The 26,574-nt window shown below is 40.1% G+C and overlaps 1 protein-coding gene across 2 annotated transcripts; it reads right to left on the bottom strand.

The window, feature by feature from the left end:
• Positions 1-3,506: 3,506 nt before the first annotated feature.
• On the bottom strand, positions 3,507-24,678 carry LOC134317202 (glycoprotein-N-acetylgalactosamine 3-beta-galactosyltransferase 1-B-like). 2 transcript variants are annotated; one of them, XM_062997956.1, is made up of 4 exons: positions 24,513-24,678; positions 15,584-15,840; positions 9,050-9,714; positions 3,507-7,408 (listed from the first exon to the last, which is right to left on the bottom strand). In XM_062997956.1, exons 2-4 carry the CDS (start codon positions 15,813-15,815, stop codon positions 7,160-7,162), a joined length of 1,146 nt encoding a protein of 381 aa, XP_062854026.1. In that variant the 5' UTR covers positions 15,816-15,840; positions 24,513-24,678; the 3' UTR covers positions 3,507-7,159. The 2 variants fall into 2 exon arrangements, with proteins under 2 accessions (XP_062854026.1, XP_062854025.1); XM_062997955.1 differs by lacking the exon at positions 24,513-24,678 and adding an exon at positions 21,856-22,202.
• Positions 24,679-26,574: the final 1,896 nt, after the last annotated feature.

Below are 26,574 nucleotides of genomic sequence, written 5' to 3'. Positions count from 1 at the left end.
CTCACACACGTCCTGTAACAGCCGTTATTGCTTTTGTCACCGATTTATCTTCACTGTTAGCCCTGTTTTTAAGTTTTGCTAGCCACCGGTCCTTTTTTCAGACTGAACTGAATAACATTAAACGTGTGCGTGGTCAGCGAGACTAATGAAATATGTCTCCTGTGGGTGAATAATTATTTGCTTTAATTTTAGAATTTAAAAAAAATCTTGTAATGTCGCGCCCCCCTGGATAGGTTGAAAACCCTTGTTGTAAAGTGAGGTCCCAGACACCCGTCAGTGTGGAATCGAATCCTGCCTTAGGTCAGTTCTTAGGCGCTTGTGCTATAAAACTTGTGATATCAAAAATCCTCAGTTTGTAATACAATCACCTTATGATTGGTTTATTGGAACTCAACCCCTTCACCAATTGAGAAGTGTCTGTATAACCACTGTTGAACCACAGTAATCTGGTTTCACTTTGGCTCATTTCTTTTGTTTTTTCTTTTGGACCCCAAACAGGGCTGGACAGGTCGGTGGCTGAACACCTGAAGCCATTGGGAGGTGCACTTGTTGGTGCGTTCTCAGTACTGGTACTTGCATGGCTTAGCCGGTCTCCTGATATTATAAATAATTTTAAAATTGGGACCCTTGTAACAAAAGAAATTAGCCAAAGCTGAACCACAATACTCTGGTTCAGCAGTGGTTATATGAACAGTTCTCAGTTAGTGAAGGGGTTAAGTTCTAAAAAACCCATCCTCTATTAACTCTATTCCCAAAATCTTCCTAAGACCCTGAAAATAAATAATACATTTATTATTTATTTACGCTGGAACCAGAGCTGGGATCTCAAATACATTGTATCTAACCTCAGCTCTGCCTACTGGCTAACTGGCCTGTAATACAACTGGCCTGTTGTTCAGATATGGGCGGGACTAAGCCGGTTGGGGTCTCTCTCCCATGACTGGTGCAATTATGACCTCTGCTGGCTGATTGATGGCGCCTGCACAGAGATGAGAAAAGAGTGCTCTCAGAGTGTGTCTCTCCTTACACAACGCTAAGCTGCACTGCACTTGTCAAAGTGCAGGTGATAAAATGCATACGGCATGCTGCCCACGTGTCGGAGGGGGCGTGGGTTAGCTTCATTCTCCTCAATCAAAGCAGGGATCGGCATTGGTGGAGAGGAAGCATGACGTAATCGGGCAATTGGACGTGCTAAAAGGGAGAAAAAGGGGAGAAAAATGCATAAAGAAAATATATACAGTATATATATATAAAACAGTATTTTTTTTAAATTAATTCATTTAACCTTTTAAGTAAACTGCCTTGTATAGTGTGAATATATGTGTGTGTGTGTGTGTGTATGTGTGTGTGCGCGAATATAACTGATATACAGAACATATTTAAACGTATTTACAGTGGTACCTTGAAACTCAACGTCAGTTGGTTCTGGGAGTGCCGTTGAGTTTAAAAGGCGTTGAGTTTTAAGGTATTTTTTCCCAAGGATGTATGGAAAACCTGTGAATAAGTTTCATGGTGCCGTTGGAAACTGCATATATTTTGGGTTAATGTAAAATAATGGGGTTGTTTTTGGCACTTATACACTGAAAATAACACAATATAATAAAAAAAAAAACTGAAATACAATAAAAAAAAAAAACAGTTAAAAATCAATAACAAAATACAATAAAACCTGCACTTTACCTTTACTTCTTTATTGTTTCCTTATGCTTCGTAACTAGTGGAGAGAACTTATAATAAGTAATAATAGTTGAATTTGAATATGTTGATGTCATTTTAATACATTAAGTTACATGATAAGTGTTTTAGACTCTTGTAAAAACTGATTCTCACAATTTCTCAGAACCTCGAGCTGTAACACAAGTTTAAAAGTGAAACAGTGAGGAAAATCCAGATAAGCACAGATACATGTGGAGCTTTCAGATTTGACGGCTATTTCACACAAATGCAGATTCGTCTCATATTTGCAATTTGATGACGTTTTACCGCTCAAGACGAGCGCTGAACAAAGCAGCTGTCACACACGTTGAGTTTAGGGGAAACGTTGAGTTTAAGGGTACAACTTTCTTGACAAAGGGTGTCAAGTTTCAAAGATTTAGAGTTTAGGTGATGTTGGGTTACATGGTACCTGTTATGGGGATTCAAACAACCCCTAGAGGTTAGTTTGGAACCACTACTCGGGAAATCAAGCTCAGAAACAGAAATAAATGAAAGAGGGTTTTAATACCAGTACCCCAAACTACAATCAGCAATGTAACAAAATACTACAGCGTAAGTAAAGGAAGTTAATGTTCATAAGCACATAACACATGTCCAGACGAACGGAGTCGGTTCCAGGGCTTCTAAAACGTAAGTGTCCAAATCTCAAGTATCGCCTGGACCGCTCCCACCTGCAACAAACAGAATAAACACAGCCGAGGTAAAGGCTAAAAAAAATAGGAACAGGGATCTACTAATAATGCTCTAGTCCGACGACCTAACGAGACCAACTGGCAACAAGGATTCCCACACCACTTCTATATATAGTGCTCGTGATTAGACTACTTAAGCCCCGTGCACCAATAAGAAAAGAACAAAAGGTGTGGCTAAAACCCTCCACCAATGTGACCCCGTAACAGGTACCACTGTATATACTTTTTTTTTTTTTTTTTACATTTCCATAAATAGCTTTATCCTGATCAGGGTTGCAGCAGGTCCAGTTCCAACAGAAAAACATCTTTAATGCACAATAATACAATTCTTAGTGACTTAATTCTTAGATTAATTTTCTTTTTTTTTCTATTTTCCCCACTTTTTTCCCCCAATTTTCTCCCCTAATCTAGTCGTGTCCAACGCCCTCTATACTGATTCGACCCTTCACCGCTGACTAAGAACGCCTCTCAACTGACATGCGCCCCCTCCGGCACGTACAGTCAGTACAGACTGCATCTTTCACCTGCGGGAGTCGAGTTCATACACCAACGGACACTGTGCATGGAGGGCCACACCCCCATCAGCATTATTCCTCAGCCCTGTGCAGGCGCCATCAGTCAGCCAGCAGGGGCCGCAGTTGCACCAGTTATGAGGACCTATGCTCCAACTTTTTACCCCTATGAACAACAGCCAATTGTTGTTCATGCAGCTGCCCAGCCCAGTCGGAAGGCAGAGCTGAGATTCGATACGATCTATTCGAAACCCCAACTCTGGTGTGCTAGCGTACTTTACCGCTGTGCCACCTGAGCGGCTTAGATGAATTTTCTTGACTTTTTTTTATCATAAACCTAGTGTGGGACATGTCATGACCGTCTTGAAATTTGTGACTTCTGCAACTGTTTTACTGACATGAACTTTGAAGATGAAGATTGATTCATATCCACAAAACTAAGAAAATATTTAGCCTTAAATGTTATGGAAAAGAAAAGTGATGTGAAAGAATCAAATGAATGTTGCATAGCCTGTTCATCAGTGTCTGTTTTAAATGATCAGGTACAAACGACGTTTATTTATGTAAATGAACTACCAGAAGACAGTTTACAGTAAAATACATCTTTATTAAATATTTTGTTCATGAGTCCTAATTATTTTGTATATATGTTCTCTGAATTGTTCACATCAGACGTTCTATAAATAAACAATGCTGTGACGTTACTGTACAGAATTCCCTTCATACACACACCAGTCACAACCCTTTGGATTACAAAGCAAAATAGTGATTAAAAATGTGAAAAGCAGCCCTGCCATTGCAGGTACTGCCTTTCTTTACTCTGGAATTCACCCAACACATTGATTCATTGTTCTCAATCAAAGAACAATACTCCCCCAGATTCCACCCAGAAAAGAGCTTTAATGCCCCGGTTACACCTTCAAAAAACCAGATCAATTTCTTGATATTACAATGCTTAAACACTACCAATGTGATAGGGCTTATCAGTACATGAAATACAGTCACATTCCACATGTGGTCAGTATGAAAATGTACCCCGTAAAATACAAACTTACTTCCTGAAACTGTTTCTGTCACTGACAGCAATTATCCTCATGCAATACTTTTACTATGGTTAAGTACAAAAAACATTATTTATAAACCTAAACAACAAACAAATCACTTTTAGTAAATCAAAATCTCACTAATAACCTAAAAACAAAAAAACAAAATCACTTTCAGTGAATCAAAATCTCACTAGTAAAAATATAATCATTGCAATGACACGGTAAAAGAGACTTGGTACATATTGAAAACAAACAAACAAACAAAATAATCACTTCAACTTTAAGGTATATTTTGAGTAAATGACAGCTTTATTATAACTACTACAGTATATGGTCTCAATACTAGGGCTGTTTTGATACTATAGAAGTACGGCTGTCACAGCAAAAACTGGCCCAAAATGCTGGATCGGTATCTATATTCCAAATGAATCCACTGTCTTATTCTTGGCTTATTCCACTATATTATCTTAAAAGATTATCCACAGTCTATTTTCCTATGCACAAGGAAATGCAAAAACGAAGCTGTGTATGTCCTGGCATGTAAATTATTTCACTCCATTACACAATAAATTAAATTCCAAATGATGACGTTAGGTTAATAATTAAAAACAGAGATCGGGTCATTTCTACTCAATATATCTTTGATTGTAAAACTGCATCCTTCTGTGGTTATACGATTTTAGTGGTTTCAGATAGAAAACTATATATATATATTTACATGGATCAGCCATAACATTAAAACCACCTTCTTGTTTCTACACTCACTGTCCATTTTATCAGCTCCACTTACCATATAGGAGCACTTTGTAGTTCTACAATTACTGACTGTAGTCCATCTGTTTCTCTGCATGCTTTGTTAGCCCCCTTTCATGCTGTTCTTCAATGGGCAGGACCCCCCACAGGACCACTACAGAGAAGGTACTATTTGGGTGGTGGGTCATTCTCAGCACTGCAGTGACACTGACATGGTGGTGGTGTGTTAGTGTGTGTTGTGCTGCGCTTATATCGTTTTTAAACACCTCACTGTCACTGCTGGACTGAGAATAGTCCACCAACCAAAAATATCCAGCCAACAGCGCCCCGTGGGCAGCATCCTGTGAGCACTGATGAAGGTCTAGAAGATGACTAACTCAAACAGCAGCAATAGATGAGTGATCGTCTCTGACTTTACATCTACAAGGTGGACCAACCAGGCAGGAGTGTCTAATAGAGTGAACAGTGAGTGGACACGTTATTTAAAAACTCCAGCAGCGCTGAGAATGATCCACCACCTAAATAATACCTGCTCTGTGGTGGTCCTGACCATTGACTATTACTTGCTTCAACAATAATAATACATTAACCTTTAAACTTTAGAACACCAGCTAACTTTATAGTCTGAAAAAGAGACCAGTGACTGAATAGTAACTACATTTGTTTGTCTGTAATAATATTAGAAATCACAAACTCAGTATGACTAAGCAGAAAACTTACTGTTAGTTTGGAAATACTGTTAAGAAAGTCGTTCCTATTGTAAAGCAAGTTAGTTCACCAGGCTTTTATCATGCACGGGAACCAACTGGAAGGGCTAGTTTTACAGGATCTGTTCCTAGCCCAGTTTCACCAAACAATTTCACTGCACACCTTCTAAGGTTCTGTCCTATGACAACAAATTTCATGAGTCAACATGCTGCTTTTAGGGGACGTGTACTATATGTGAACGATCCTAACAATCTTGACCTGTTGTAATAACATTGGCTTGTTGCCACCATTCATTAAGCAACATAAAACATTTCTGTTGATCATGGGTGCCAAATTCACAGTTTCATTTACATGTTAGAAATTCCAGTGGCATTGTGGACATTCGTTAGAAAGAGCAAACTTTTATATGAGTTACAACCTAAGACTGGGCGATATGGTAGATGGGAGACATAGGTACATGCTTTGAAAAATTTAGATTAGACAGGCTGCTGGCTGGCTACTTTGTTATCTCCAATAAGCTCTAGCTACGTGAGAATGATCAGCACACATTCCTACAAGAAAAACAAAAGATCATACAGATCTTGTGACAGATGCCACTGGAGAAGGCTGACCCATCTGTGCAGCAAACCCCGGCGTGAAAGATCACATTACATTGGCTGCCTGTTAAGCTCTGTATTGACTACAAAATCCTGCTGACGTTTAAAGCCTTAACTTGAGTGTTTAGCCTTCTTCACAAAAGGTCAGTGAGCCACACTGGCAGGTTTTTAAAACAACAAACTACACCTGATTCCTACTGTTCCAATCAGTAAATATTGGTCAAGTGAAGTTCCAGTCCAATTAGAATAAAGACCTGCAGTCGTTCTTAGTTCATATGAGATTAGAATTTAGAGATTAGCCAGCAGAGGTTGGGAGAGAGACCGCATCTGGCTTAGTCCTGCCCATATCTGAACAACAGGCCAATCGTTGTTCATGTGGCTGCTCAGCCTTAGCCGGCAGGCAAAGCTGAGATTCGATACGACGTATTCGAGATCCCAGCTCTGGTTCCAGCATGTGTTTTTACCACTGCGCCACCTGAATCGGCGAGTATTTGTACTGTTTAAAATCTTTATTTAATTATGTATTGGCCTGCCATGGTTGTGAAATTTTAAGTGACTATTGTCATACACATAGATGCAAGTAATAATTGACTTAAGCAATTAAATTGACTTTTTGCATCTTTATTACATCCGCACACAGTGTAGCTCAAAGCCTTTGACTGGGAATGATTGAAATATGACAATGCCATTTTGTTAAGTTTATTTTAATTAATGTGTCATTTTTGATTAATTCCTATGACAAACTAGACCAGCTTTAAAATGATATTTAGATGATTATTTAATAATTATGACAGGCCTTTATGCATTATAACAAAGCCTTCAGGAATTATTAGCAAATCACTAGTGAAACCTTAGACATGATGGATTCTTTATATAACATTATTATATGCTTACAACATTGTGACAGCATATTTTTATTAATTCCTATGGTTTTGAATTGCTATGTCCAACAAACCCGAGCAAAATCCACACACTTTTGGCCATATATTATACATGCACACACTCCCACACCTCTGCTACCTGATTCATAAGCAGACTGTTAGCACAACATTCATCATGCTCACCCATTTCAAAACGAGTCCCATTGTATAAAAAAGTCACAAGATTAGCAGTTATTTTGGGCATTTATAAAATGCTCAGAGCTTCTCCCCTTCAGGAGGCGGAGCTTTGTTTTCCACTTCATGTTTGTCTGCATCCTGTTTGTGACTGTCGTTTAAAAGCTTCACCTCTTCATGGTGAGATGGACGCTTGGTTGGTGCAGGGGCTTGGTAGCGGTAACTGTAGCCAAAGGCACGTAAGTGGTAAGTGTAGTACTCCAACAGGTACATCAGTTGAGGGTTCACATAATGGAAGGACACGACCAAATCCGAGCAACACTGAGGTCCCTAAAATGAGGGAAAACATGTCAAAAAGTCATCATCGTTTATTCACACTTGTTGGGTCTGTTCAGAAACCTAGTGAGCTACCTTACTGTCTACTGCCTACCTAGACAGCTGACTAAGTAGAAAGATTGTAATAAGACATCGAACTTGTAAAGCAGGTTATTCAGACACACTACTTAGACCAGGGGTTTTCAACCTGTGGGGCCAGGGGGCGCGAGCGGCTGACCGGCGCGTGGGGGGGTTAGATAATAATCTACGAGATGATTATCATGAGCCGGTGGCACACGAGACTTACGGGGGATGCGCCAGGCATCCGCGATTGAGCCGTGGTTCACTGAGGGGAAGGGGGGCACGGCAAAAGCCGCCGTGCTTGGCATCTGTGCCTCATCCAGGGGAGGGGGCGTGGCGGAAGCAGCGCTGTTCCACCAAGGGGAGGGGGGCTCCCTCTGTGTCCTGAAATTGGTTAAACTGTCACTGACAAGCCTGAACTTGCAAATAAATTACAATTGTATGCCTTTATACAAATTAAAAATCAATGAGAACTCCGTTCGTTGCTCCGCATTCGTCTGGGATTGGCTTCACCGCTAAGGAAGCATCGGATGCTCCCTCGTTATTCAGTCAGTTTATAGTTTTGAAATAAGGCACCTTAGTAGGCAGCATTTTGAGGTATCTAAGAATTCGGACAACCTTCTTCTAGGGGGCGTGCGTATGATGACGTAAAATGCTATCTATGTAGAGAGCTCACTAGGTTTTCGGACAGACCCATAGTCTTTACACTTTACTGGGTTGCACCCATTTAGCCATGTAACATTCACACTGAATCTCACCATTATATGATTTCAGCATATGTTTGATTTTGATTATTAGTTACATAAACTGCACACTCTGTATTGGATGTTTGGAAACTAGAAAAGCCACTTGGATTACAGTCCAGTTATTGTGTTACTTTCTGATGAACTGGCGAGGTCCAGGTCCTTTCTGAGTTTGCATGTTCTCCCCGTGTCTGCGTGGGTTTCCTCCGGGAGCTCCGGCCTCCTCCCACAGTCCAAAGACGTGCATGTGAGGTGAATTGTAGATACAAAATTGTCCAGGACTGTGTTTGATATAACCTTGTGTACTGAAGGACCTTGTGTAATGAGTAACTACCGTTCCTGTCATGTAACCAAAGTGTAAAACATAAGATTATCATAAGGGGGCCAGTGATAGCTCAGTGGTTAAGGTACTGGACTAGTAAACAGAAGGTTGCCGGTTCAAGCCCCGCCACCACCAAGTTGCCACTGTTGGGTCCCTGAGCAAGGCCCTTAACCCTCAATTGCTCATCGTTTTCTGCTCATTGTGTAAGTCGCTTTGGATAAAAGCGTCTGCTAAATGCTGAAAATGTAAATGTAAATTACAATCCCAATAAACAAACAACTTCTGAGCATGTGTGAAAGCATAGCACATTTAAAACTAAATGTTATAAATTACGTAGAACGTCAATTAATAGATGCACCAATTAATTACATTTTCACAGGTAGTTCAAATCACCTGTTGTATTAGATAACAGCAGTGTCATTTTACTATACCCCGCAATAATCTAAATCCAGGTTGCTAGGTAACTGAACTGAACTGACCTGACCACCTCTCAGCTTCGGCTGTTCTTACCTCTACAATGGGGTAGTAGTTGTAGTTCCAGTACCAGAAAGTCTTGGAGAATTTGGCAGTGAGGTGTTGCTGTGGTACGAATGGATGGAAGGTCTCTCTGTGTAGCGTGTCTCGAGAATCCCCGGCTATTACTCCCATCTTTTCCATGCACTGGCCTAAAGCAAGGTCCTCCACCGAGGACGTATGTGTGCACACTTTGGTGCGAAAGCCTTCCACGAACCTCTTCAGGGCCTCTCGGCTCAAGACGTACCCGGCCCCACCGCTCATGTAGCCCTGCTTGGTGTACGGCTTGAAGCGCCGCCCGAAGTATATGGGTTCGTCCGGCGTGTGATTGGCCAGGATCCAGCGCAGGTTGTCTACCACCACATATGTGTCATCGTCAGCCTTGAAGAACCAGTCAGCATCGTTTTCGTGCTTCTCCAGCACATAATGAAAAGCGTTGATAGTCTTCCAGTATAGCTGGTCTCGGCCCTCTTTGGTGTTGAGGCCCACGGTGGGGAAGTCTGGGTCGTCAACAGAGCTCATAAATATGACGATGTTACAGTGGCGGCTCCACGTGGCCTTCACGTGTCGGGCTTTTGTCTCCAGGTTCTTAGGGCTAGTCATTACCCAACAAAGAATGCGCACACGCTTGTAAAGGTCATCAGCAATAGTGCTGTCCTCTCCTAAAAAAGAAATGATGCAAATGGGCGTCAATATTTTCTTTTGTAAAATAAATTTATAAATGTTTCACATCATTCAAAGTTAGCCATGACTTGTGACACAGTCAAACACAGTGTGGCTGAGCTGCTGTGAAGCGGGAAATCAACACGTTATAAATTTGCTTTAACCAACTTACTTTCACGAGTGTAAATGTAATGTCTATACCATCACATGAAGCATCACAGAGAGAACAGCATTGAACCGGGGCGTGAATCAAACCCCACATTGCTAAGACAGCTTTTATGCTTTGGAAAGCTGCAGAATGAGTATATCCAATACAGCCTTTCTTATACTCATACAGTACTGATTAATCAGTGTTCAGCAGTTTTTAGGACTACTTAGCATATATCCCACCATCGCTGAGATCTCAAGCTTTGTCAACCTAGCCGGGCGTCCACGCAGGCACAATTGTCTGTGCCTGAAGCAGGAAGTTGTTGAATGGCCTAATTTGTGGCCACTGCTGGCTGTTCGAGGTGCCTGTTCAAGGGATGGTGTAAGACCCCATGTCTAGCAGAAGCAGCTAGCGACTGCACTTGTCAAAGGCGGCAAATAATAGTCTGCAGTCTGCAGAGGAAGTTACAGTTAGAATTGAACCTGTCTGCAGTCTGCACAGGAAGTTACAGTCAGAATTGAACCTGCCTAGATTGGCAGGTAAAAAGGGAATAAACATAAAAATAGAATAATCAGAGAAATGATCTGTAAAACTCAATCTGAAATGTTCTACAACAAATAGGGTGACTGGATTCTTTTGGCCAGTTGCTTTAATTTTCTAGCTACAGACTAAGAGCAGGGCTCTAGACTAACTTTTTGCACTGGTTGCACTGGTGCGCCTAACTTTTTTTCTTAGGTGCACCAGCACAAAAGTTAGGTGCACCCAAATTTTCGACCGCATCGCATTTAACACCGCAGTTTTACAGGTTCACTTTTTTTTTAATCGTTGTCCATATAGGCAATATTGACTTGTAAATGATTAACAATTTGGTCAACATGGCCTCATTTGATGATCTGTTTGCTGCTGCCTGCCGCTGAAAGGCAGCAGAGAGAGGGGACACTTGGGCAGTACATTTATCCCGGCATGTAATGGGTTTTATAGATGCATTGTGCTTTTTCAGCATTTCAATTCGAAATGTATTACAACCAGTCACAAATGCACTATTGCTCTTCCTACACTCTTTACAGTCAATGATAGTATTATAGTAGACTACAATACAAATTATAAAAATAATAAGAGTAAATGTGTGTATGTATGTGTGTATATCTGTTTATATGTGTGTGTATGTGTGTATATCTGTTTATATATATGTGTGTGTATGTGTGTATATCTGTTTATATATATATGTGTGTGTATATCTGTTTATATGTGTGTGTATGTGTGTACATCTGTTTATATATATGTGTGTGTGTATGTGTGTATATCTGTTTATATATATGTGTGTGTGTATGTGTGTATATCTGTTTATATATATGTGTGTGTATGTGTGTATATCTGTTTATATATATGTGTGTGTATATCTGTTTATGTGTGTGTATGTGTGTACATCTGTTTATATATATGTGTGTGTATGTGTGTATATCTGTTTATATATATGTGTGTGTATATCTGTTTATATGTGTGTATGTGTGTACATCTGTTTATATATATATGTGTGTGTATGTGTGTACATCTGTTTATATATATGTGTGTATATCTGTTTATATATGTGTGTATGTGTGTATATCTGTTTATATGTGTGTGTATATTTGTGTGTGTGTGTATATCTGTTTATATATATGTGTGTGTATATTTGTGTGTGTGTATGGGGCTCTAGAGTGTAATCTTAAATGCAGTGCATTATATTATCGGCTTTACTGTATCGTTTACACAGATTCCCAAAATCGCTTGCGGATGTATACTGATATTTCATTGTCTTTTAGTTATTTTTATATTTTACTTAACGAAAATATTGTCGTGTTTTTACTTTCATTATCGCCGCACTTTACCGCTAGCATTAGCCACTTGCTACTGTAGAGGGTCGGCTCACTTAGCCGCTGTGCGGTGGGGATGCTACAGGTCTTTTGCTGTGCGGTGGTGGAGGTGTGGGAATAAAAGCACACGACATAGTAGAGTCACTTTAACTGTTTAGTCAGGACTTCCAAGAGCGTTCCAGCACCCGAACTTCCATCCTGGGGCTATACGGCGAGTCTCATATACGAAACTAAACAAACTGCACATAACCAGGTGCTGCATTCTGATTGGCTGAGCTGAATGTCACATACCGCCGCTACAATATTGTCCCGCCCTTCACTATCTCTGATTGTGTGTTTGTTGTTGAACCACAGGGAGACTTTCAGAGTCGCGGAGACTTTTTTTCCCCCCCTCGAACGGCTGGTTGCACCGGTGCGACCTAAGATTTTTTTTAGTCGCACCATTGAGAAATTAGGTCGCATGTGCGACCAAATTGGTCGCACACTAGAGCCCTGTAAGAGTGATGTCTATTTTAACCTGAGACACCCAGCCAGGAGGTGATGCTTATATAATAAAAGACTGAAAATGCACATTGAAGCCTGTATTCAGCACAAGATTATAGTTGCCTAAACCATATTTACAGTAAGGTCTAGATGTCTTAGCTCATGTTGTCATTAGCCGCATGTGTCACACGGATATAAATCAAGTATTCCTCCAGCACATGGGTCAGTTGTGCTACATGGGTGTGGTCAGAAGTCCGTGTGTACACGTTTATTAGCAGCACAAGAACCTGGGCATCATATGAAAACAATCGACACACTGAAACAAAGGAAACCTTGAATGGTGTAAAAAGTTCATTTGAACTGAATCACTCTGAAACCCCAAGACATCTGCATTCAGGACAGCTACCGCTGTTTCTAGGGACATTTTTGTTTTAATTGTGGGCACAGGAACCTCTGTGCAAATACCCCATTGTAATGGGTTCCTCCATTCTAGCAGGTAAAAAGCAGCATTCTAGAAAACAGCATCAGCCCTAACAGTAGATGTTGGTGGCCTGTTCACACGACTTCACCCTAATTATAAAATAATAATATAGGGCAGATGGAATAAACAGTATGTATGAACATACAGTACATTAAAATTATTTTTCCACATATGTCAGCTTGTTTAAAAGCTGGGGTTCGAGCACAGGGTCAGGCATCAGATAGTACCCCTGGAGCCAGAGAGTTAATAGCTTTGCTCAATGGCCCAACAGTGGCTGCATGACAAAGTCAGGATTCAAACTAACCATTTAAATCTCTCTAATTTCAGTGAAATACTGGAATCCTGTTGCCAAATCTCCAAATTTAAATCAGACAAGTTTAATAAACATGAACTATAAGAAATGTTCATGATTAACCAGTTGACCGGTAACCAACAAAGAAATCATAGATAGGTCAATTATTTAATTCATTTAGAATGAGCAAAAACTTTAAATTAAAGCAACTTGGAATTGTTAATTAACACAATCCAAGCAACTGAAAGTTGAGGGCCTTGCTTGAGGGCCCAACAGTTGCAACCTGACTGTAGTGGGGCTTGTACCAGCAACCTGCACCAGTTCTTTTTTTTTTTTTTTATCCATTTTCTCCCCATTTTCCTCCTGATTTAGCGCACTTAATTTTGTCTTCCGCTCAGGGCCGGCGCTAGGGGGGGGCTGAGGGGGGCATTGCCCCCCCAAATTGTGTCTTTGCCCCCCCAAGCACAATGCAAGCAATGGCTATTTTTAAAATTATCTCTGAACCAATCACAAAAATGCATTTTGTTTTACAGTGTGAAGATATTTCCTTGCTTATTCCTGATTGGCTCTTTGAGTCATATAAAAATCGGCAGACTGCCCCAAACAGTTCAGTTCGGCAGTATATGTTCCGTTAGTGTGAGCGAGAGGCAGGTATACTGGTAAACACTCTTCTGAGTTTAAACTGACTTCCACATGGTAATATTTGCTTAACTGTGGTTTTTCGTTGCTTTAATGTTACTTACCTCTTACATAGGTGTTGCTTAAATTATTTTATTAGCCGTTAGCGGTTAGGCTAATGAACTAATGGCAATTTAATTAAGGGGGCGTATTAAAAGGAAATACAATTAGATAATCTTTTTTCTCCATTTACATAATCAACATGTATTTTTTAATCATTGGGTTTTAAGTTTAAGTTCGAAAACATGCATTTTTATTTCTTTACCTCATACATCACTTTAAGCCAGTATCAATAGCTTGGCTGTCATCATTCATGCACAAATCAAGCCTTGAATATATTTCTGGCTTCAAAAACATGACTATCAACATGCCCCCTCATTAGGTTTTACTGCCCCCCCAAGCAAAGCAGTCCAGAACCGGGGCTGCTTCCGCTGCTACCAGAGATACCAGATTGCATCCGAGGAGAGAACGTCGCTGTACACGCCTCTTCCGACACGTGTACAGCCCTCCTCTTCTCGCCCCTGCATCCTGCACAGGCGTCTCTTCCGCCAATAAGGGTCCCTACACAGCGCATGAAGAACCACCCAACCACACAGTCCGGCCCCCACCCTGCAGATACGATGGCCAATTAGTATCTGCTGCAGGCACTGCCAATTATGCCCGCGAGATGGCGCCCAGCCAACCAGAGGCAACACCGAGTTTCGAACTGAGGAGTTCAGAAACTCGTTGCTAGTGTGCAAGCAGAATATCCAGCTGCGCCATCTGGGTGCCACCTGCACCAGTTCTGTTTACACACGCATTTGTAGATTCTTACAAAACCTTTTAATGCGTTTATATCATTTCAATCATGAACTATTGAACTGATATGAACTGGGATTAAACGAACTATTATGCATTCAAATCCCAAACGCTGAAGTGAAGCTGCTTTACATTTGTGTGGATCTGTGTAATATGCTGTACTTTTTCTGTTTGACGTCATGCTTTATTATAAAGTCTGAACTCTGTTTATCATCGAATAACTACACTAATGCTGTCATGGAGAGTTTAAAGATACTGAGCACATCTCATTTTTTTGATTAGCCTGTTTACTTAGCGCTTCTAATGACCTGTTCGCCAGCGGCTTTGTTTAAAACCTGCATTCAGAATGCTGAACTGGTTCTGCTTACGGAGTTTGTTCATCTAACCGTTCTAAACTACTGCCACGTTCTGTTGAGCTGTTTTAGTCAATAAAGCATGAAGAGTTATTACATTTAAAATTTTGATGGGCTGCTCTATGAACGGTGGGTATCTGTATGAACCAACTGGCATTCATTGAAATTGAATTTCTAATCATTTATTTCTTGTTTTTACATAAAATTCATTTGATTCTGAATAAAAGGTTTACACTCTGTGTATCTCTGTTTTATCGTCCTGTGTGTGGAGAAAGACAAATAGTACACTGAGCGTGCATGTGAGCTTTAATTCCTGGATTTAGTATATTAGTATCAGTAGCATTAAGATTGAAAGCAGGTTTAAACCAAAAGAAGTGTTTAGCTTACTGTGTACACTTTGGGAGGGTCAGTGTAAGTGAGGTCATTTGAGGGAAAAATCTGGGCAAAGTCCAGGATTTCATATTTACAATAACAAGACCACTTAAACACAAAGTTAGATGTTACAGACTCTGGACTTTCAGTTAGACTAGTTCTTAAATGCATGTATGCATAAATGCAATAAAACTAACACCAAGAACACAATCAGGCTATTAATGCATTATAGCAGCTGAGTAAACTGTTGAACTAAAAGCTTAAACACATTTACTCTCTTTGGCTAAACAATAAAAGATAAAAAGTATGAATAAAAAAATGTACACAGATCAGCTTCTCAAACAACCTCTAACAGGATACGCTTATCACAAAGCTACTCAGTTTACTACCAAACAGCCGTAATATATTACCTATATGGTGTGGATGATTCAGGTTAAACAGAGCAAACTTCTCTTTTCTCCAGTTCTTTGCCTCTATAAGCAGATTGACGTCCTCAGCACTTTGGCCCAGACCCTCATGCTGATGGTCGTGAAGGCTCTGTGTGAACCATGTCTGTTGAAGGATCACGTACAAGGTGAATGTGCCCACCAAAAAGCCCACAATGAAAGAGGACCTAACATTGAGAGCTTTTTTGAGGATCATTTTCACCACCCCTTTCTCTCAGCACCTGCACATAAAATAATTACAAGGTTACTTATGTTACAACATAGTTCACAGTCATAGTACTGCATAGTTTTAAAGATTCGTTCAGTTAGGGCTTGGTCATATGACTCATTGGCCATGTTTATAGTGCATGTAAATGCTTCCTCATCTAAATGCTTCCATCTAAATGTTTCCTCATGTTACACTTAGCGAATAAACTATAATTACGCATTGAAAGGTGTAAAATTTATAACGTTGGTTTCCAGAGAAGGAAACTAATGCCTACTTAGAAAATCAAATAAACATGGTATTTGACCATGGCAAGTCCAAATATTTGTATACGACTGTGTATGCATAATTACATTTACATTTTCAGCATTTAGCAGACGCTTTTATCCAAAGCGACTTACACAGTAAGCGGAACACAATGAGCAATTGAGGGTTAAGGGCCTTGCTCAGGGACCCAACAGTGGCAACTTGGTGGTGGCGGGGCTTGAACCGGCAACCTTCTGTTTACTAGTCCAGTACCTTAACCACTGAGCTATCACTGGCCCAATTATTCATTAAGAATGACTGTGAAAAAGTGTTACATTTCATCCAGGTATTTTTTTTTTATTATTATTATTATTGTTTATGCATTTTCTCCCCTTTATCTTTCCAATTTAGCACGTCCAATTGCCCGATTGCGTCATGCTTCAACTTTACTAATGAGGACCCCGGCTCTGATTGAGGAGAACGAAGCTAACCCACGCCTCTCCGACACATGGGTAGCAGCCGTATGCATTTTTTTCACCTGCACTTTGACGAGTGCGCATGCAAATCAGCACAGTGTACGGAGAGACACACCCTGATCAATGCACTTTTTTCCTCATCTCTGTACAGGCGCCATCAATCAGCCAGCAGAGGTCGTGAATTGCATTAGTCATGAGAGAGAGACCTTATCCGGCTTTAATCCCACCCCTATATGAACAACAGGCCAATCGTTGTTCATGTGGCCGCTCAGCCAAGCCGGCAGGCAGAGCTGCCTGCATCCAAGTATTTTTGACTGAACCTTAAAAGTCATTTACTTGGCCAGGTTTGTGCTTTGTTCTATAGGCTGGTCCTGTATATAACACCCCTGAGATTCGAACCCCGGATCTCAGCAGTAGTGGGCTTGCATACTTTATCTATGCGCTACCCGAGCACCCACATCTAGTGCGATTGTATTTAAACATATACAGTGTATCACAAAAGTGAGTACACCCCTCACATTTCTGCAAATATTTAATTATATCTTTTCATGGGACAACACTATACAAATAAATCTTGGATATGACTTAGAGTAGTCAGTGTACAACTTGTATAGCAGTGTAGATTTACTGTCTTCTGAAAATAACTCAACACACAGCCATTAATGTCTAAATGGCTGGCAACATAAGTGAGTACACCCCACAGTGAACATGTACAAATTGTGCCCAAAGTGTCAATATTTTGTGTGACCACCATTATTATCCAGCACTGCCTTAACCCTCCTGGGCATGGAATTCACCAGAGCTGCACAGGTTGCTACTGGAATCCTCTTCCACTCCTCCATGATGACATCACGGAGCTGGTGGATGTTAGACACCTTGAACTCCTCCACCTTCCACTTGAGGATGCGCCACAGGATGCTCAATTGGGTTTAGTCCATCACCTTTACCTTCAGCTTCCTCAGCAAGGCCGTTGTCATCTTGGAGGTTGTGTTTGGGGTCGTTATCCTGTTGGAAAACTGCCATGAGGCCCAGTTTTCGAAGGGAGGGGATCATGCTCTGTTTCAGAATGTCACAGTACATGTTGGAATTCATGTTTCCCTCAATGAACTGCAGCTCCCCAGTGCCAGCAACACTCATGCAGCCCAAGACCATGATGCTACCACCACCATGCTTGACTGTAGGCAAGATACAGTTGTCTTGGTACTTCTCACCAGGGCGCCGCCACACATGCTGGACACCATCTGAGCCAAACAAGTTTATCTTGGTCTCGTCAGACCACAGGGCATTCCAGTAATCCATGTTCTTGGACTGCTTGTCTTCAGCAAACTGTTTGCTGGCTTTCTTGTGCGTCAGCTTCCTTCTGGGATGACGACCATGCAGACCGAGTTGATGCAGTGTGCGGCGTATGGTCTGAGCACTGACAGGCTGACCTCCCACGTCTTCAACCTCTGCAGCAATGCTGGCAGCACTCATGTGTCTATTTTTTAAAGCCAACCTCTGGATATGACGCCGAACACGTGGACTCAACTTCTTTGGTCGACCCTGGCGAAGCCTGTTCCGAGTGGAACCTGTCCTGGAAAACCGCTGTATGACCTTGGCCACCATGCTGTAGCTCAGTTTCAGGGTGTTAGCAATCTTCTTATAGCCCAGGCCATCTTTGTGGAGAGCAACAATTCTATTTCTCACATCCTCAGAGAGTTCTTTGCCATGAGGTGCCATGTTGAATATCCAGTGGCCAGTATGAGAGAATTGTACCCAAAACACCAAATTTAACAGCCCTGCTCCCCATTTACACCTGGGACCTTGACACATGACACCAGGGAGGGACAACGACACATTTGGGCACAATTTGGACATGTTCACTGTGGGGTGTACTCACTTATGTTGCCAGCTATTTAGACATTAATGGCTGTGTGTTGAGTTATTTTCAGAAGACAGTAAATCTACACTGCTATACAAGCTGTACACTGACTACTCTAAGTTATATCCAAGTTTCATGTCTATAGTGTTGTCCCATGAAAAGATATAATGAAATATTTGCAGAAATGTGAGGGGTGTACTCACTTTTGTGATACACTGTATATACTTTTTTACGCCTCTATTACGCTATACAAGAAGAACAAAAGCCTGTTTCGTAACTGCTACAGTGTAGAGGAAGGAAAATCTGGAAATTCAGGCTCCTCATTATCTCACTCCTACTCAAACAAGTGCTTTTGTTGTAAACATTACAAAACAGACAAATTAGTTTAGCTATTTGCAAAAGTTTTGCCAAGGTTCACAAATATGCGGACTTTGCTAAATAATTTCTGTTCATTTTTTGTTCATCTTTTATAAATGAACAAATAAAAATAAGCAGATGACCATACTAACACTTATGTTTAATAAATGTGTGGTTTTTTATTACTGTTCAAACACAGACTACATAATTCACCTCAGCACTATGATGCTTTACAGTAGGCACTGTTCAATTGTACAGATAAAGTTTACAAATGTGTGTAAAAATGAACCTAAATCTATTCACCTAATGTAAACAATGAGGTACATGTTACTCCGGCACGTACAGTCAGTACAGACTGCATTTTTCACCTGCGGGAGTCAAGTTCATACACTGACGGGCACTGTGTACGGAGGGCCACACCCCCATCAGCATTATTCCTCAGCCCTGTGCAGGCGCCATCAGTCAGCCAGCAGGGGCCGCAGTTGCACCAGTTACGAGGACCTATGATCCGACTTTTTACCCTCATGAACAACAGCCAATCGTTGTTCATGCAGCCGCCCAGCCCAGTCGATACGATGTATTCGAAACCCCAACTCTGGTGTGCTAGCATACTATTTACCGCTGCGCCACCTGAGCGGCCTAACTCTGCAGTGTTTTCTAGTGTGCACCAATATAACAGATACATGAAACGTATGTACTCATTTCTAATGCAATTACAATAGTTTTTGTGTAAAATGTGTTATCATCGCAAAATTATTTGATTTGTAGAATAATTTGATGAACTGTGTATTGTGACACATACACCCCATCACCAGAATTAAAATCTTTTGCAATAAGCCACGCTAGCCCTTGGTCCCTACCAGATTCCATAGAAGTTATGTCTTTAGGCATCAATGAGTCTTACTATATATTTTATATCATTTTTAGAATACCATATGTCCTCTATAAGGGCCTACAGGGGCCTTTTAGTTTCCCTCTAAAATAAAAGATAAAAAGTACAAAGAACACATTTTCATTGTTTTTACCTATAAAGCTAACTGTATTTCATAAATATTAAAAATAAAAATTGAATCGAATGTGACACCTGCAACATTGAAACAGAGAAAGAATAAGACTAAGATTACACAAATAGCACTGTTCAGTAGGGTTCCACAATTAACATGTAAGGTCACACTCAAGTGTGAGTATTAAAGGAGCATACACTGAAAGCTTACTTTTTGCAAATGGGTCTGGTTCACCAATGTGTGTCAAACTTTGTAGTAAAAAGGACAATGTTTCTCAGTGAAAGATTGCAAACAATCTAGTCTTTCCACATTTACAGTTCATACAATCATGAAAATATTCAGGGGTAATCTTGGTGTGTAAAGGCCAAGGGTAGAAACTGCTGCTGAATGTGCGTGACCATCGAGCCCTCAGGTGATACTGTTTGAGATACGCTACTGTGATGGACATGGATTTGGGAGTACTTAAAAAAAAAATCATCTCATTTAACGCAGTCCGCCAAATTTCCAATTGCAACTGTAATATATTATAATACACTACATCATGATTTATTTATTTATTAGGATTTTAATGTCATGTTTTACACACTTCGATTACATTCATGACAGAAACGGTACTTACTCATTACACAAGATTCATCAGTTCACAAGTGTAATGTTCATCACAGTCCTGGACAATTTTTTTTTCTCCAATTAATCTCACTTGCACGTCTTTGGACTGTGGGAGGAAGCCGGAGCTCCGGGAGAAAACCCACGCAGACACGGGGAGACCATGCAAACTACACACAGAAAAGACCCAAACCCAAGGACCTTCTTGCTGTGAGTAGCCCCACTACAATAACTAATTAACTAATAATAAATAACTTATATATTCATTATCTTGTCCCTTAGGCATAATATAAAAATATAAAAATAATAAGTGATCTCTCCCAGCTTGTGTGACAGGTTCAGCTAAAGCAAATTAGGAGTGGTTATTATGGGTTACGTTCCCAATGGTTTAATCATGTTGTATCCTAACTTTTGGTAATACAGACTATTTTAAGATATCAATATTATGTTGGGGTTGAATAATTGTGACATGACAGTATTACAAAATATCCTGCTACTCTAAAATCTTCCATAATTCAACTTTTTGTTTATTTACTGTATCAAAGTTCTATTATGCCATTGAAAACTGTTGGATGGCCCCATAATGTCTTATTTTTTAGCGCCTATAACAATTTTACTGTACTTATTATTCACAAAAAGCGAATAAACTAGTTACAGGGGTCCCTTTCTTAAGCACTTTAATACACAAGATGATCTGTACAAACAGATATTTTAATAAGTATACAGTACATGTCTCTTTGCCAAGGTTGGGGGAGCAAAAACTGTATGTCACTGTATGATTAATACAAATTGGAGAATGCTTGAAAAGGGTATGAGACAGGTGAAAAGAGCTAAAGGGCAACGTTGTTATACATATTTTAGTCACAAACCAAGAAGAGCTCCGGAAATGATTTAAGATTCTACGACTACCAAATATATATTTGTGTGTGTGTGTGTGTGTGTGTGTGTACGTACACTTTTGACCTTACATGTTTCAACGCTGTAGTTTGGAGCAAAATGTTTAATAACAGTAATAATAATAATGATGGGGCGGCACGGTGGGTAGCACTGTGGGTGGGTAGCACTGTCGCCTCACAGCAAGAAGGTCCTGGGTTCGATCCCCAGTTGGGGCGGTCCGGGTCCTTTCTGTGTGGAGTTTGCATGTTCTCCCTGTGTTTGCGTGGGTTTACTCCGGTTTCCTCCCACAGTCCAAAAAAAATGCAAGTGAGGTGAACAGAAGATACTGAATTGTCCATGACTGTGTTCGATATAACCCTGTGAACTGATGAATCTTGTGTAATGAGTAACTACCGTTCCTGTCATGAATGTAACCAAAGTGTAAAACATGACGTTAAAACCCTAACAAACAAACAAACAAACAAATAATAATGATGGTTTTACGAAGTGTATCTGTTTTGTTTATAATATAATAATTTAAGAGTTGGTTGCTGATCTGACCACGATTAAGCCTGCTAGGAAATAACAGTATTAGTAAAACTTACCAAGCTTTGGATGTGTAAGCAATGCTAGAGCACTGACAATACATACAGCAGTGAGAGGTCCATGTCCAGCTCCCAGTAGCTACAGTTAGACATCAGCAGACAGGTAAATGAGACCGTTTGGACGAAATGCAGCCCAACATCTCTCACTAAATTACTGTCAACAGCAGAATAAGCGTCCGATTCAGTTTCTGTTAGCCGCAGCTTTACCACGCTAATTACAAACGGTTAGCTCAGGCTCTAAGCGTGTATAAGTGTCATCACTAAAGTGTCGTTAATAGTGTTCCCTCATCCTACAGTGTTACAGAGTTAATATGAAACAAAGAAACTTAAGCGTGAGCGGAATAACATTCACTCTCTCCGGCGCATAACTTCACACTAACTTCTACTCTCACCACTTCAGTACTGCCAGCTACAGGAAGAGCCTGCAGCAGGACCGTTCCGCGCATGCGCAAACTCAGCACTGTAATTGGCGACGGACGCCAGACCTACAGAAGAGCGATGAAGATTATTGCTACCTTCAAGAGCTCCTCGAAAACTCCCACTCGACAAGTTCGCAGTCAGAAATACGAACTAATATTTTCAACTGGCTTAGATGGAAATAGCGTGAATGAATTGGGGATATTTACTTGTGTAAATATTTGTATATATATTACTTAAGCTTATATTTACTTTAAATGTACATAGAATCGTTTTAGACGTTTTAAACTCATGGGAAAATACACATTTACATATCAAATATATGCAGGAAAATATTTAACAGTTAAAACAAATAGCGTTTTAAAGCACTGTGGTTACATTCCGAATCTTTAGGCAAATTAGCTTTAATTTCCTAAAATTATGAATGTTTCTATTATATTAAATATTATATATATACACCGATCAGCCATAACATTAAAACCACCTCCTTGTTTCTACACTCACTGTCCATTTTATCAGCTCCACTTACCATATAGAAGCACTTTGTAGTTCTACAATTACTGACTGTAGTCAATCTATTTCTCTAGATACTTTTTTTAACCTGCTTTCACCCTGTTCTTGAATGGTCAGGACCACCACAGAGTAGTTATTATTTGGGTGGTGGATCATTCTCAGCACTGCAGTGACACAGACATGGTGGTGGTGTGTTAGTGTGTGTTGTGCTGGCATGAGTGGATCAGACACAGCAGCGCTGCTGGAGTTTTTAAATACCGTGTCCACTCACTGTCCACTCTATTAGACACTCCTACCTAGTTGGTTCAGCTGTAGATGTAAAGTCAGAGACGATCACTCATCTATTGCTGCTGTTTGAGTTGGTTATTTTCTAGACCTTCATCAGTGGTCACAGGACGCTGCCCACAGGGCGCTCTTTGTAGTGTTACAGTGAGTAATTGTAACACTACAAAGTGCTTCTATATGGTAAGTGGAGCTGATAAAATGGACAGTGAGTGTAGAAACAAAGAGTTGGTTTCAATGTTATGGCTGATCAGTGTATAAAGATCCAATTTCTGTTGCAGAGAAGCGGTCCCATATCACAACACTTTCACCTTTATCTCTCTCTTTGGCTTTTTTAGGGTGTAGACAGGGATGTGGATACAATTACATCTCAACTCATTAAAGTGATGGCTGGCTTCTCTTTTAACTTCATTATTATTAGTCTGAAAGCACCCATGGAGCAATCTGGATTTAACATTCACTGAATATTAAACACAGTTATACATCCTTTATAATATTAATATTTAGTCATCTGTAGTAGAGGATAAGATATTATGCTTCTCTGATTTTGAGTAAAAGCCTAATCAAATATTGGTCCAGTCATAAAATGTTATCCAGCTTTATAATCCTTAGTACCAGAGCACAAAAGAAAGCTACCCAGATAAGATGGTGGTCTATTTGTAATATGGTCAAGTGCTTTGCCTCTTTTGGGAGTGCCATGTAGCCAGAATGTATATGTAATCCTAGTTTTGGTTCTGTTTTACAAGATCTTAAATTAAGCTTTGAGTGACTAGTCTGTCTTAAGTGTCTTTGTGAAACATGTAGAACTAAAAAATGGTCTGTCTTTTGTGTCACTCACTACAGAGTTCCAAACTGCCTATGAATGGAATGAAAACTGTGCAGTGGGAGCTTTATGATATGGGTTTTCATGTCAGAGCAGTTGCACACGGACCTACAATTACTATGCATAATGCCAGGTATTGGTTTAAGTCAGGGGTGGGCAATTAAATTTTCCAAGGGGCCACATAAGAAACTGGGACTGTTGTGGAGGGCCGGACCAATAAGGTGAACTTAATTCTGCTCAATATTAATGTTATCTCATTATAAAGAGCAGTAAATTGTACAGTTCTGATAATCTGTTACTGTTTAGATGTTACAATCAGAAGAAGTAGGCAGAGTAAAAACATCAACGTTATTTTACTATTTAATCAACTAATTTTTCAAAAACAAATGGGGTGGCACGGTGGCTAAGTGGGTAGCACTGTCGCCTCACAGCAAGAAGGTCCTGGGTTCGATCCCCAGGTGGGGCGGTCCGGGTCCTTTCTGTGTGGAGTTTGCATGTTCTCCCCGTGTCTGTGTGGGTTTCCTCCGGGTGCTCCGGTTTCCTCCCACAGTCCAAAAACATGCAAGTGAGGTGAATGTGCAGGTTTTTAAACTTTACACTATTTTGTTTGGAGTCTAATTACCTCATTTGCTGTTTTTCAGTCCTTTGTTGTTGTTGGATATTCTTTTTAAAATCATAAAGCAGGTCCTGGTGCTTCAGTTCTGGATGTGTTAAACTTTATAAAAAGTCCTTGTTGCTTTTGCAGTTTTGTTAGAGAAGCTTCAGGTGTGACGCTCCGCATCGTTCATGTTCTTGTATTTCTCTGTTTAGTAACAGCGATTTAAAGCCTAAATTCTGATCCTTAACCAGCGTTACATCTGACTTCAGTGAATAAATACTTCAGAAGTTCATGTCTTGTTAAAACACGTAACGTACACACGTAAAACGAAACTTAAAAGAAATTTAAAGACATAGCGCTCCCGTCAAAAACAATCCTGCTGTATTGTATGTGTGACAGGCACGTGCACAGGTAGACCCCTAGTGGTGCTCAAGCACCTGCCCTATTGCCCTGGATGAGAAAAGTGCCCTTTCTGCTGGAGCCCAATTTTTTTTCTACATTCATCAATATTAAAAATACAAATTACCCTCTCTGTCATCAATTCCCCCCAAAAGTGTTTTGATATCTGATGAGCATTTATTTGAGTTCTTGTTACAATTCTGCCCCGATCTGATCCGCGGCGCGCACAAGCTCCCGCCCTGCCCCTCTCTCCTCCTCCTCCGGTCAGTACTCATGCAGTGCTGAACGCCAGGCCAAACCGCTGCTACACACTTCTCCTCTGACCCGCAGCATCAGACAGACAGGTAATGACAGTGTTTCATACAAAGAGCATCCATGCATAATGCATAGCCTACACGTTTTGTACTCATGAGTCATGAAATACGTGATTTCAAAGCCTTGTCCAGCTGTTTACTGATGTTTGTCATGTTTAATGAAGGGGAGAAGGACAAACTGCAGCAGACAGACAGACAGGGAATTTAAAGACAGTTTTACAAATTAGACAAGTTCACTAGTTTTGTTTCATTTAAAATCTTACTTATTTTGATGTGAAAGCCTGAAGAAAAAGAAAGCATGAGCACAAACATTTTGCAGGAGAATGTCAAGTAGCTCTCACAGTAAAGTGTTGAAAATAGATACAAACATACAATATTTTATAATTACAATATTTTATAATTACAGCATCCTGGCTTTAGTCAAGGAGTTATTTTCATGCAAGCATTTATACTTCAACAGTTGAGGTTTACAAATGAGGAATAATTTTGCTAGGTAATTAACATTACAAACTAATATATGTAGAAGGCTAAATATAATGCTCTATGATACAGAACAGCATACAAAAAAATTATGAATAAATAGGAAAATGTTATTTAGATGTCTATTTGATTATATTGGCATAATAATAGGCCCATTGTTAACATTAACTACCCAAAATGGGTTTCTGATTTGAAATCAAAGGTAGGTCTTAAGTTGAGCTACATGACAGTCTGGTGAGGTAAATTGATACTAGTAATGGTATATTATTAGTGTAATGCTTCAACTCTGTCAGAAAACAGTAAAATGATGTATACTGTGTTCTCCCCTTTATGGAGATTCAGTAAGTCACTCTTGATTTTTATGCACAACATTGATTTATCTCATTTACAAATTTTGCAGCATAATGCCAAGAAAAGAAAGAATACAAAAGCAGAAAGAAAAGGAACTACAGCAAGCAGCTCAGGGTAGCAGCTATCTTTTATCCTGGATTAGGCCACCTACCAGTAAAGCAAATGAGGGAGCTGTATCAGTATCAGTTGTTTGGTTATTAAAAAGCGTGCACAATATGGCCTTGTTTTTGCCTGTTTTTCATTTATTTATGCAATTTGATAATTTGAGTTATTTGATTAGATGTGTATTGATTGTGTTAACAAAAATAAATATATAAGTTAAATATTCTACTGTGTTTTTTTTTTGTTTTTTTTATTAATAATTTTGGCGATGGGTGCCCTTTTTTTTGGCTTAAGCACCTGCCCCCAAAAATGTCTGTGCACGTGCCTGATGTGTGATGTACATTTATTTACGTCTGATTTGTAATTGCCACGGACCTCATGCGGGCCGGTCTGAGGAAATGTGTTCTCTGTAGAGATGAAGCAAACTTCACTATCTGATT

The sequence above is a fragment of the Trichomycterus rosablanca genome, chromosome 6 (genome assembly GCF_030014385.1).
Source record: "Trichomycterus rosablanca isolate fTriRos1 chromosome 6, fTriRos1.hap1, whole genome shotgun sequence".
Lineage (NCBI taxonomy): Eukaryota > Metazoa > Chordata > Actinopteri > Siluriformes > Trichomycteridae > Trichomycterus > Trichomycterus rosablanca.
The sequence above is the reverse complement of the archived record's forward strand: the minus strand, read 5'-3'. Positions and strand labels throughout refer to the sequence as shown.